Consider the following 12,439-nt stretch of genomic DNA (forward strand, 5'->3'; position numbering starts at 1 on the left):
GAAGAGAGTACTCTCCTCTCTCTCCCTGTCTCTCTGTCTCTCTCTGTCTCTCTCTGTCTCTGTCTCTCTCTCTCTGTGTCTCTGTCTCTCTCTTTGTCTCTCTGTCTCTGTCTCTGCCTCTGTCTTTCTCTCTTTCTTATAAAATTTCCTTATCTCTAGAGTGAGTTAGATTAGAAGACTTCTGGGGTCATTTCCAGCTCAGTCTGTGATCCCCTCTCTCTTTCCCATACCCCCTACCCTTCTGGTGCTCACCTGAAACTCCCAGCTTGCTCCATCACTTAAGGCAGTGTCCCCGGGCACCTCTCTAAATATGGCTGTTCCTTCTCCCCGGGCCTGGCAGCCGCTGGAGGAGCTGGCAAAGCCCCCGCACCAGAACCGCTTCCCAACGGGACCTCTGCCTTTCGGCCTGGCGAACCCTTTAAAGTCCTCTCCAGCCCCTCAATACTGACGCGTCCCTGCCTCTGAATTTCCTTCTTCCCCCTGAGTTCAGTACTCACCTCACACCGTCTTTCTGCATCTCACTCCAGCCGCTGCGGACTCTGTGGTCACTTCCCCGGAGCTCTGTGCCCACAGTGGCGGCCGCGGCTCAGACACCGCTCTCCTCCCGCTCCCCAGCCACGGGACTTGCCCCAGGCATTCGAATTTCTAGTTCCGGCTCTGGGAAGAGGGAGCCCCTGTTCTGTATGGGGTAGATTGGATGGCCTCTGAGGTCCCCTGCATCCATATGTTCTCTGGCAGAGAGCAAACTTGTTTTTCCCTTAAAAGGTCCTCAAATCTTACTGCCCAAATCTTTGGCCACACTCCTGGAAAGCACTCCCTTATCTGACCCTCCTCATCCAGGTACAAGGGAACTTTCCCGAACAGTTTGGCCAGGATCTATCCAGGGGGTAGCAAGCACTGGGCAGCTTAGGGAGGAACCCATGGTATTTTAAAATTCTACTTTTTAGTGCTTATCCTTAACATACGATCGTCTGTGTTGGATTTTTCTGAAAATGATGAATACAAGTTGCTCCACTGAAGCAGGAAAAAAAAATTCATCCCAACTTGGGCAGCCCGGAACTTTTCAGGTTCATTTTACATTTAAGGGGAGGAAGGGAATGCCAAGTAGCTTTTGGGAAACGGAGCTGCCTTCAGCTGGTAGGGGGCTTTGGGAGGGGGAGGGGAGGTGGAAATAGGACACAGCAGGAGGAGTTACTCTAAAAGCTTTGCCGATTAATAAAAACCACACTGGACCCGAAGCTGGGAGGCCCAGATTCCAGAACCAAATTTGTCAGTAGTTCCTTGGCAATGGGACTTTGAAGAAATCACTTCTTCTCTGGGTCTCAGTTTCTTCATCTGTCATTCCATGAGCATTCCACACATTACTCATTTCCGGTGTGATCTTGGCTAAGTCCTTTTACCTAACCTTTGTTCTCATCTCTAAAATTAGATCACTGAACCAGAGCAGAAGCTTCTAGACCTCTCTGGCAACCTGGTGAAGCTTGTAGATGAACTTTCCATTTTAAAATTTGATATTTTATTTTTTCCCCCTTTACATATAAAATTCATTTTGAATATTCATTTAAAATATTTTTAATATTCATTTAAAATTTTTTGAGTTCCAAATTCTCTCTCTCCCTTCCTGCCCTCCCCCTCGTTGAGAAGGCAAACAATTTGATATAGGTTATATATGTGCAGACATGCAAAACATAGTTTCATGTTAGTCATATGGTGAAAGACCAAAAAAACCCCCCAAAAAATCCTCAACCAAGAAAAATAAGGAAAAATTATCTTCAGTCTACATTCAGACTCCATCAGTTCTTCCTCTGGAGATGGAGAGCATTTTTCATCACAAGTGATAGATCCCTTTCTAAAAAAAATGTTTTTAAATGCATAAAACACACAAAAATTACCAAAAATCCCCAATTATACTGAAGCACAATGATCAAAATAGAAATATTTTCAGACAGGTTAAGAATTCCTGAACTGGAGGACACTTAAGCCTCCTTCTGGCTCTAACACCGTTAGCACCTGAGGTGTTAAAAACACACATATCTCAAATTTTCAAGAAATGTGTAGAACCTCTCAGACCTGTGGAGGAGGGAGGAATTTGTGACCAGAGGAGAACTAGAGATTATTATTGATCACAAAATAGAAGATTTTGATTACATCAAACTAAAAAGTTTCCATACAAACAATACTAATGCAAACAAGATTAGAAGGGAAGTAACAAATTGGGAAAATATTTTTACAGTTAAAGGTTCTGACAAAGGTCTCATTTCCAAAATATATAGAGAACTGACCCTGATTTATAAGAAACCGAACCATTCTCCAATTGATAAATGGTCAAAGGATATGAACAGACAATTCTCAGATGATGAAATTGAAACTATTTCCACTCATATGAAAGTGTTCCAAATCACTACTGATCAGAGAAATGCAAATTAAGACCACTCTGAGATACCACTACACACCTGTCAGATTGGCTAAGATGACAGGAACAAATAATGACAAATGTTGGAGGGGATGTGGGGAAATTGGGACACTAATACATTGCTGGTGGAGTTGTGAAAGAATCCAACCATTCTGGAGAGCAATCTGGAATTATGCCCAAAAAGTTATCAAACTGTGCATACCCTTTGACCCAGCATTGCTGCTATTGGGCTTATATCCCAAAGAAATACTAAAGAGCGGAAAAAGACATATATGTGCCAAAATGTTTGTGGCAGCTCTTTTTGTTGTAGCTAGAAACTGGAAGATGAATGGATGTCCATCAGTTGGAGAATGGTTGGGTAAATTATGGTATATGAAGGTTATGGAATGTTATTGCTCTGTAAGAAATGACCAGCAGGAGGAATACAGAGAGGCTTGGAGAGACTTACATCAACTGATGCTGAGTGAAATGAACAGAACCAGAAGATCACTGTACACTTCAATGCTGTATGAAGATGTATTCTGATGGAAGTGGATATCTTCAACATAAAGAAGATCCAACTCACTTCCAGCTGATCAATGATGGACAGAAATAACTATACCCAGAGAAGGAACACTGGGAAGTGAATGTAAATTGTTAGCACTACTGTCTATCTACCCAGGTTACTTATACCTTCGGAATCCAATACTTAATGTGCAACAAGAAAATGGTATTTACACACATATATTGTATCTAGGTTATACTGTAACACATGTAAAATGTATGGGATTGCCTGTCATGGGGAGAGGAAGTGGAGGGAGGGGGGGATAATTTGGAAAAATGAAAACAAGGGATAATATTATAAATAAATTAAAAAAAAAAAAAAAGAAAGAAAGGTGTAGAGAACCGCTCTCAGTCAGCCGGGTACCAGCCCAGCTTCTGACTCATAGTAGCTGTATAACTACTCTGGGGAAAGTCACCTGACTTCTCAGTGCCCTGAGCAACTCCTTGAATGCTCAAATCCTATGGGCAGAGGAAGTTCCCCACCAAGAGTATCTTACACAAATGAAATCACAGGTTTAGTTTATTTTTTTATTTTTTGTTCTACATTCTCTCCCTCTCCCATTCACTGAGGCAGCCAGAAAAAAAAAAAAAAAGATATATTTTATATATACAAAAGATATTTCTGAATTAACCAAAAACATCAACAAAAACCAAGAGATGGGGAAGAGATAGCTCTATGGCTTCTGGGGGAGAAGTGGGGTTCCCTCAGCGCCATCCGTCCTACGCCAGCAGGGATGTCCTTCAGAGTATCCCTGGGTCACAGACTTGGAGCTGTAAGGATCTTGGATGTAGAGGTTGACTAATTTTACCCCTTCTTTCACAGGTGAGGAAAATGGGCTAAAGAAGGCTGGATGACTGCCCATTATCACACAGGCAGTTAAGAAGGCAGAATTCCAATCCACGTCTGTAGACTCCAGTTCCAGGACACTTGGTTTACTGGACCCTCCTGAGCAGACAAAATATTCATTCCTCTGTTCATCCTCTTCAGTAACCTTAGAACCTAGCATCATTCTGAAGCACCCAAATGCGGCTCCCGGGATGCAAGTCATCACTGAATTTTTTTTTTTTTTTTAAGAATAAGCAAACCCAAAATACCTGGACAGACTACCTTGTAACTAAGCCTTCAAGCCTAAGCACTTTTGATCTTGTGACAAAATTGTATCCCTTAGGACTGCAGCTGACCCTACTTGGTAAGAAATCCATGCTTGCTACATGCTCAGGAGATATTCACTTAGGGCCCGTCTTACAAGGAGCAGAGGGGACAAAGGGGGAGAAATGTTGGTCTGTCCATCATCCTGAAATTCTGAAGCATTTGTCTGCACCATTCACATGGCATTTATAAGAATCAGCAGATCCTAAGAAATGGAAAGACATTTTAAAGCCATCAAATCCAATTGCCCAATTAATTCATCCCTGGTATATTATCTGAGCCTATTATTGAACCCTTGTAGGGATGGAGAGATGACAGCCATAGGGTCCACAGACCAACAATCCATGAAACTCCCTTTGCCCACAAACCAACGCCTGGGCTCGTCCCTCCCCTACTTGGGCTTTCGCCCCCAGGACTAAGACCATTCCCTGGAGGGGGTCCCCATGAAAGTGTCCCGCCCACCCCATCCCTCCCTTCCCTGGGCTTTCATCCAAGTGCAGACTTGACATTTATTCCTACCACATTTCCTCTTGCTGATGTCGGCCAGCTTCCGGCCCCCTCAGAGAACCTTGAGTGTGAGTATCATCATCCTCAGGGTGAGGCTGTAAAGCCCCTATGTAACCTCCCACAGTGGTGTGCACAGGTAAATTCACGGAGTAAATGAATGTATGAATGATGGGGATCCCAGGTGCCCAAAGGAGATGACTACAGCAGAGGAGCCCTCCGGAGACAGCGAGCTATGAGCACGAGCCATCCAGCCCAGGCCCCGCGTGGCCCCCAAGGATCTCACAGCTGGGTGGGCACCTAGCCTTTGCCAAGCCCCCAGGGCAGTGGCCGTTTCTCTGAGTCCACAGTGTTCTCACAGAAGGGCCCTTCCCAGACTTCCCAGGCCGGCAGCCAGCGGCTATCTCCCCAGAGGATTGGGCCAAACCCCAGCTCTGGGAGTCACGAGAATCTGGGCCCAAGAACCCTCCCTGAGAAGTAGAAGGGTCCCCTCTCAACCCATCCTTTACCCCAGCACCCTAAGGAGGCGGTGCCGACAGTTTTCAAAAAGAAACATGATCCACACTACAGAGTTATAGAAAAATGACCCATGGAGGTTTAATTGATATAGAAAACATGGGGCAAGACAAGCTGGATTGATTGTCACACAGTTGTTAAGCACACAAGAGCCATTCCTAAACCACACAGCATCAGTCAAGTAACCAAAGGGACTCCTCAGGGAGGAGAGGCTCATGCCTCAGTGTAGCGCCTGGGGGGGGCGGCAAAAAGTAATCTGGTCCCCAGAATTCTCCTCCATGAGGAAGATGATGAGAGGCTGGTTTCCATGCTGAGGAGGGCTAAGCACAACTCCACAGCCTTGAAGACAGAAAAATGCTGACTTCTTCAAAATGGTGAGACAAGCTCGCAGGAGTCCCCTCCAAAGCCCATCCAGGAACGCGTCTGTCTGGGGGCTGATTGAAGGGGAGCTGCCGGGAGCCCCCCCTCTGATAACCCTCCTCTCCAGCCCCCTCATGCAGGGACTTCTGACTGGTGCCAGACACCTCATTGTCTACAGCAAAACTGGAAAGCTTAGAGGAGAGGGCAGGGGGGAAGGAAGGAGTGGTCAGAAGAGGGAAAAAAGAGTGTTGGCTGAAATGCAAATATTTTATCCAAAGAGCCTGGTGAGAAAAGGTAGGATGAAAGCAAGGGCTACAAAAACTCAAGGTGACCTGAGAAGCAGAAGAGATGACTGGGAGGCGGCCGAGGACACACCCGGCCCCTTTTCTAATGGCTTTCTCTCTATCTGGGGGTCAGGGAATGGTCCCAAGAAAAGTCTGCCCCAGTTTCCTCCTCCCCTGGAGTCTGATCCCCAAGCCTTTGTCCAAGCCCAAGGACAGGACCTTGTTCTTGGGAACCCGGGGACAGAGGCGGACAAGGATTCCCTCATGGGGCAAGCTCACCAAAGACAGAGGAAAGACTCGTTTGCCTCATTTCTCAGGGACCCCACATCAATCACCCTCAGAGAGAGGCTCTGTAAAGCTGACCACAAACCTGAGACAACTCTAGTCATTGTGCAAAAAAGGAAGCATTTAAAAAAAAAAAAGAGGGCCTGGAGCCCTGCTGCTGAGGTATTAGCTCAAAGGAGACAGATTCAGAAGGGAGCCAGTCCCCAAGAAGCACCATGTCCCAAGGTGAACGTGCTTTGGAGAGGGCATGAATCCATACCCTGATCTGCCCAGGGACACATCAAGAGTTACAAAAATGGCTACTCTGGACTTTTCCAAATGCCCTAGAGTTCCAAGGGAGAGAGTCCCCTGGAAGGACTAAGACCACTCCCTGAAGGGGGTTCCCATGGCTTTCAGACATTAGGTCCCCATGAAAGTATCCCGTTCCGCCCCATCCTTCCTCCCACTGGGGCTGTACCTCCTCCGTACCGGCATGACAATGCAGGCCCCAGCGGGTCATGGACACTTTTCCATTTGGGGCACACTGTGGAGTTCTCAGAGGGTGGGGCTTGCTACAGTCCTCCCACTGCCCTCTACCCCAACATCGCTCTATGCCTTCCCCCAAAGTCCTGAGGGGGCCAGGTTTGTAGAGCAGAGGAATGATGGATCAGGGACAATAAAGTGCAGGAAGCTCCTTAGGCACTTGGTCTAAGAGAAGGGGGGCCTGGAGAGCCCTGAGCCCCACCGCCCAGGGCCTTAATAATGGTACACCTTCAGCTTATGGTTTTCATCCAGGCCCAGCTGCATCAGGCCTGAGGCAGAAGAGGGCTTGGGTGTGTTGGAGAAGAAGGATCTGATTGACTTAGTGAAGGAAAAGCTTAGGTTTTCTGGAGCAAAGAGGCAGTGAAGGTCATGGGAAGTGCCCTCAGAACCCCCCAGGGTGCAGGGCACCCACCCGTCCTTTCTCCCCACTGCACTTACCCCAGCCTCTCCCACAGAGAAGGGGACACACAGAGGCAAAGGGATAAGCTGAAAGGATACACCTTAGGGTCCTTCTTCATGTGTTCCAGCCACTTCCTATTGGATTCAATCATGCCTTGAAAGTTGGCACCTCCACTCTGAGAGAGCTGGGAGTGTGAGCGGTGCAGCTGGCGGAGTTGCTCACTGAGCCACCGAGCCACGGGTAAAGTGCCAAAGGAAAGAGAGTAGACAGAAAGGGGAAACCGAGGAGAGGATGGACTGCAGGGCCAGCTTGGTTCACATGCTCCTGCCCTCCATCCCAGGCCCCAGAAGGCACAAGCAGCCAGCCGTAAGCCGCTGCCGGACTTTGGGTCCATTTCCCATCATAGAGCCTCCTCCACTCCCAATCTTTTTTTCCAGGAACAGGGAAGGAAAAGAGGTAGATTCCTCCCTGGGAAAGCACTGATGCTTAGATCTAGATGTGCTCCTCTGGGCACTTTTGGCCAGCCCCTAGAGCAAAGCCCAGGCACCCCCTGCCCCCTCACCCTTGGAAGCAAGCCAAAATGCTTTTTGTGAAGGAATGTGGGGAGAAAAAGGGGGAATGGGGGGAGCAGTGCAGAATAACTGGCAAAGAGGTACCAACAAAGAGTGAGAAATCGTGATCGGCTTAAGTCACTGCCCTCGCATCAACCTGCTCAGGATGCAGCTGAGGAGGGAGTAGGGGTGCCCAGGGCAGGCCAACAGACCTGTCTGAAAGGCTAGAGAGGGCAACAAGGAGTCCAGCTTCAGGGAGCTTTTCATGCCCAGTTGTCATGAGATAGATTTCCCCACTGGGAAGCCTTTAGAGAGGGACTTGGTAAGCTCTGGCATCTGGGCATCTGCCCCTGGATTTCCATCTACTGGATGCCTCTTTTAGTGGCAGTGGGATCTTGGTCTGCAAGTGATGGGGCAGATGTGGAATAGTCTTGACTTGCCCAGATCTGGGGGGGGAAGGGCAGGCCTGCTAATGGGGGCCCTCTCCCCACCTTTTCTGAGAGACAGACTAGACGTGCTTTTCCCCAAAGGTCCCATCCCTTGGAAAGAAATGGGAAGTGGCCTAAATCCCACAGAAGTGACTTCAGAATAGAGGGCAGGAAGCTTACCTGGCAGATACATAGCCCAACCTGTTGTCCAGAGGAGTTGGGCTGCCACTAAGTAATGGGACTCCAGCTGAAAAATATCCAGAAAGTAGTTACAGAAAGGCAGGAACTCAACCTGAACTGCTACCTCATTCTAATCTAGCTGCCTCTTCTGGAAGCGGGGGCCTTTTCCCATTTCATTTCCAAATATTTAATTTTTCCAATGGGGAAATGAGAGGGGATTCCCCAATCCCTCATATCTTCTGAGTACTAGAAATATTTGTGGTTAGAGATGGTATAGACATTTGTGGTATCCTTGCTTAGAGACAGTATAGAGATGGTAGCTTCTTAAATTGTGGGTCATCACTCCATTTAGGATCTTGTAACTGAATGTGAGGGTTATGAAATTATGATTTATCACCAGTAAATGTTTGACTTGTATACCTACTGTATATACCAGTGGTCCTCAGACTTTTTAAATAGGGGCCAGGTCCCTCAGACTGTGGGAGGCCGGACTGTAGTAAAAACAAAAGCTCACACTGTCTCCGCCCCTCGGCCCATTTGCCATAACCCGGCGGGTGCATATCCTCTGCAGGCCACATCTGGCCCGAGGGCCATAGTTTGGAAACCCCTGGTATACACCTCTATAGCTGGGGTCATGTAAAGTTTTCTTAAATGAAAAGGGGTAGCAAGTGGAAAAAGTTTAAGATGCCCTGGTATAGGTAACGCCCAGCTCAAACGTCCAGGGAGAGCATTCCATCAGACCATCTTCCAGGCCAACTTCCAGGGAAGCCTACAGCTTCCCAAATTCTCCATTTCACAGATTCATTTAACTCTGAGACCAATGTGTTCAGTTTCATCAAATGGTCCATCATTTGGCTGGTGAACCATACCAAGAAGAAGACACAGTTAATGGGGATGGGGCAGGCAGAATCAGTTGGAGGCTAGGAACAGGGTCCTGGGGGGAAACTCACCTGGAAAATATTTGTGCCACTTCTCCACCAGAAAGTTGTCCATTGACTGAGCAACTGAAGAGGAGAGCCCAGGGTTCACTCCCGGGCTCCAAGCCCATCGATTGGGGAGAGGGATAGTCGTGGAGGGAGCCACAGGGGTGGGGGCTGACACTCTGGTCACAGAAGGGTTAGTGGAGACGGCGGTGATCTTGGAGGGCAGGGGAGGTATCTGGACTTGGGTTGAAGTTAAGACAGGGGATGGCTGAACACTGAGGGTGCCCAAGACACTCAGTACTCCATTGAGCTCATTGGTGATTCTCTGTAAGGAATTGCTCAAGTATTGGATCTTGTTGAGATGGGGGAAAGGAATGTTTGACACTGGATCCCCTAAAAAGAAAAGACGTCAGTGGTAAAGGAGAGATTTAGGGGCCACCTCCAAACATGTAACATCTCTAGCTTCTCATAATGGCCACACAGTATGACAGAGCTGGGAATCATCTCAAAGTCTGCCCAAAGAGAAAACCCTCAAAGTTCAGTCAGGTTCATAGCTGAATGGGGCCCATGCCTTGCAGGACAGACAGTGATTCCCCAAACACCAGGATACGACAGAAGTAGAGAAGTCAGAAAGGGTGAAAGACGTTTCAGCCATTAAATGGCCAGGACCAGCAGAGGAGAAATTCTGAAAGCTGGGCTCCAGAGAGCAGAGAGTTCAGTGAGGAAGTGAATCTCAAGGACCACAGAACCCTAAGTAGAGCTGAGGGGTGGAGGGTGACACCCAACCTTCCTCCCCGAGGCTATATAAAAACTACAGAGCCAATTGCCTCCATCCCATCCCCAGCCAAACACACTGCTCACCCTGGGGCAGAGAGGTCTCAGAGCTTGTACTGCTGAGGTCTTCAAAATCACTAAGATCAAATGCCACCACCTTCCTACAGGAAACTCCTTTCATTGTGTCCTCATCTGAAAGCTAGTTGGAGAAAGCGGCAGTTAGCCCCCTTCCTTCTCGTGGGCCCCATGCACTCCTACCTACAGGGTCCGTGGGGGGCGAGGGGGGCGGTGAGGAGGCCCACACACCACCGCACAGCTCTCAGCACGGTTTGTCGGGCCCCTACAGAAGGGCAGCCAACAGAAGACCAGCCGTTCTCTTACCCGCAAGGGCCTGACCCCAGAGCCAGGATGACAGACCAGTGCCCTTGGGGGCAAGATCTGAGAACCTTCCTGCTCCTCCCCTGACTCCGACACCCCCCCCCCCCCCATGTCTGTAGGTCATTGCCATACTGAACCTTCAGTGTAGCTAACACATGCCCCTTAACGCAAAACAAAGGCCTAGAGGGCCACAGAAAGCAGATTCTTTGGCAGCGAATATATTTACACTTATGCTAATAGTGAATAATAAGAGCTGACATTTCTGTAGGACTAAGGTTTGCCGAGTGCTTTCCTACACTAGCCCGTTTGGTCCTCCTCACACTCTTAGGTAGCAGGGGCTCTCATTTTGCTCACTTCATAGATGGGGGAACCAAGGCACCGAGAGTTTAAATTTGGGTCTTTTTGACTCCAAATCCTGTGTTCTCTGCCTGCACCACATTTAGGTTCGCCTTAGGAGAGGACTGCTGGGCAGACACGGCTGGGCCATCTAACCCACCCTCTGGTTTTACAGACAGAGGAATTGAGGTCATAGAGCTGGGAAGTCCAGAAGTCCCGAGCTTGACTGCAGATTCAGGCACGACACTGCCCTTAATCCATCTCAAACCCAGCCCGGGTATTCCTGTACCTTCTCCCCAGATCCTGGACCCCCAGAGCTTCCTCCCTCACGGCAGGGATCATCGGAAGGCCCCACTCGTAGCTCTTCCACCCTAAGCACCGGCTTGAGGGGCCGTACCTCTTCCCAAAGGGAATTCTCCAGCTGACTCAGCTTCTCCTCTTTTTTCTTCAGCAGAACTTGGCCCTTGCGCATGGCTGATTTCATCTCATCCAGGTTCTTTGTCTCCTGCCGCAGGTAAAAAGGAATGGGGAGAGAATCAAAGTGGTGACGGGTCCCGAGCAATGCAGCTGGCCAGAGGGAGGGAGCAGATGGCTGGCGGGACGACGAGGCGGCAGCATTCATTAGCCTGACGGTTAAGCGATCCAGGGGCTGCCAGCCTCTCTGTCAATGCTGAAGGCTCGGCCTTTGGTCAGCCACAGGACTCTTTCCTTGCCCTTCCAACCCCTACTGTATCACAGGCTATTGATTTTAAGCAAACCGAAGCATTAGTCTTCTGATTGAGGATTGAAATATCCCAAGAGGCTTTGCTTTATTGGCAATATCAGAGTGGTCTGGCCTATTGGGCTAAGTCTTTGACTTACACTGAAAAGTATTCTTTGCAAGAAAAGGCCTCAGAATCAACTTATAATGAAGACTGTTACAATAATAGTAACAAGTGTAATAGTAACTGCTGGCATTTACATAATACTTTAAGGTTTGCAAAGAATTGTAACACATCATTGCAACCACCCAGTAAGGTAGGTCCTATCATGATCTCCATTTTACAGCTGAGAAAACTGAGGCAAATAGTGGTTAAGTGACTTTTCCAGTGTCACATGGCTAGTATGTGTCTGAGACAGGATTTGAACTTGGGTTTTCCCCAACTCTAAGTCCAGCGTTAGCTGCCTCAGTTCAAAACAGTACAGTCTCTTTTTATAGACTCCAAGAGGTGCCCTGATCACGGTGCGTGTGTCAGAAGCCCACCTTAGCTTGCCTAACCTCTGCATGCTTGGCAGGGGCCTCTCCCTAGAATCTGATCACCTTTGGGAGAATCTTCCTAAGCCCATGCTCAGAAGGGCCCCAAGAGCCTTCCCATCCCTTCCTCGGCCGGAGGAGCTTCCTGTCACACCCTGCAGAAGGAAGGATCTTTTCCTTCCCACCTCACCCTCAGGCCTCATTACCTCCTCTATGTTCTTTCGTATATCCTCTAGGTTATGGGAATTGGGCAAGTCTTCAGAAGTCACCTGGGCAGTAGCTACATCACGGCGCCACTGAAGCTGGACAGCTTTGAGAGCCGTCTGGCGCTTCCTTATAGAGCGTGTCTGCTGAACCAGGAATTCCTTGGCACTGCGGATGGACACGCCCTCTGAGGAGAGGTACTGGTGAATGCTGTGGGAAGACAGGCCAGGATGAGGGAGAGTCAGGGGGAACTTCAAGGTGTGCAGGCAAATTCCCAGCGCTCTTCTACCCACGAGGTTCTCTGGGCCCACAGTCACTAGTGGAGCGGCTGTGGCAGGGTACCCGGGGACGGCTGAGAGAGGGTCATGGGGAGGAGGGCTGGGACCCACCCAACCCGTCATGAAGCACTTGTAAGAGAAGCACTACGTGCGGGCACTGTCCTTCCTTCCTGACC

At 48.8% G+C, this 12,439-nt stretch overlaps 1 protein-coding gene across 6 annotated transcripts in view; it reads right to left on the minus strand.

The window, feature by feature from the left end:
* Nucleotides 1–5,182: 5,182 nt before the first annotated feature.
* CEP164 (centrosomal protein 164) overlaps nucleotides 5,183–12,439 on the minus strand; it is an 82,928-nt gene continuing 75,671 nt past the window's right edge. For 5 of the 6 annotated variants that reach the window (XM_074304158.1, XM_074304157.1, XM_074304154.1 and 2 more), the window contains 7 exons: nucleotides 11,988–12,195; nucleotides 10,945–11,052; nucleotides 9,921–10,032; nucleotides 9,087–9,452; nucleotides 8,137–8,203; nucleotides 7,076–7,198; nucleotides 5,183–6,887 (listed from right to left, as the gene is read on the minus strand). In XM_074304158.1, the coding sequence (XP_074160259.1) occupies nucleotides 6,791–6,887; nucleotides 7,076–7,198; nucleotides 8,137–8,203; nucleotides 9,087–9,452; nucleotides 9,921–10,032; nucleotides 10,945–11,052; nucleotides 11,988–12,195 (1,081 nt within the window). In that variant the 3' untranslated portion in view covers nucleotides 5,183–6,790. The remainder of the gene's footprint in view (nucleotides 6,888–7,075; nucleotides 7,199–8,136; nucleotides 8,204–9,086; nucleotides 9,453–9,920; nucleotides 10,033–10,944; nucleotides 11,053–11,987; nucleotides 12,196–12,439) is intronic. The other variant, XM_074304156.1, reaches the window with a different exon arrangement.

The sequence above is a fragment of the Sminthopsis crassicaudata genome, chromosome 3 (assembly GCF_048593235.1).
Source record: "Sminthopsis crassicaudata isolate SCR6 chromosome 3, ASM4859323v1, whole genome shotgun sequence".
Classification (NCBI taxonomy): domain Eukaryota; kingdom Metazoa; phylum Chordata; class Mammalia; order Dasyuromorphia; family Dasyuridae; genus Sminthopsis; species Sminthopsis crassicaudata.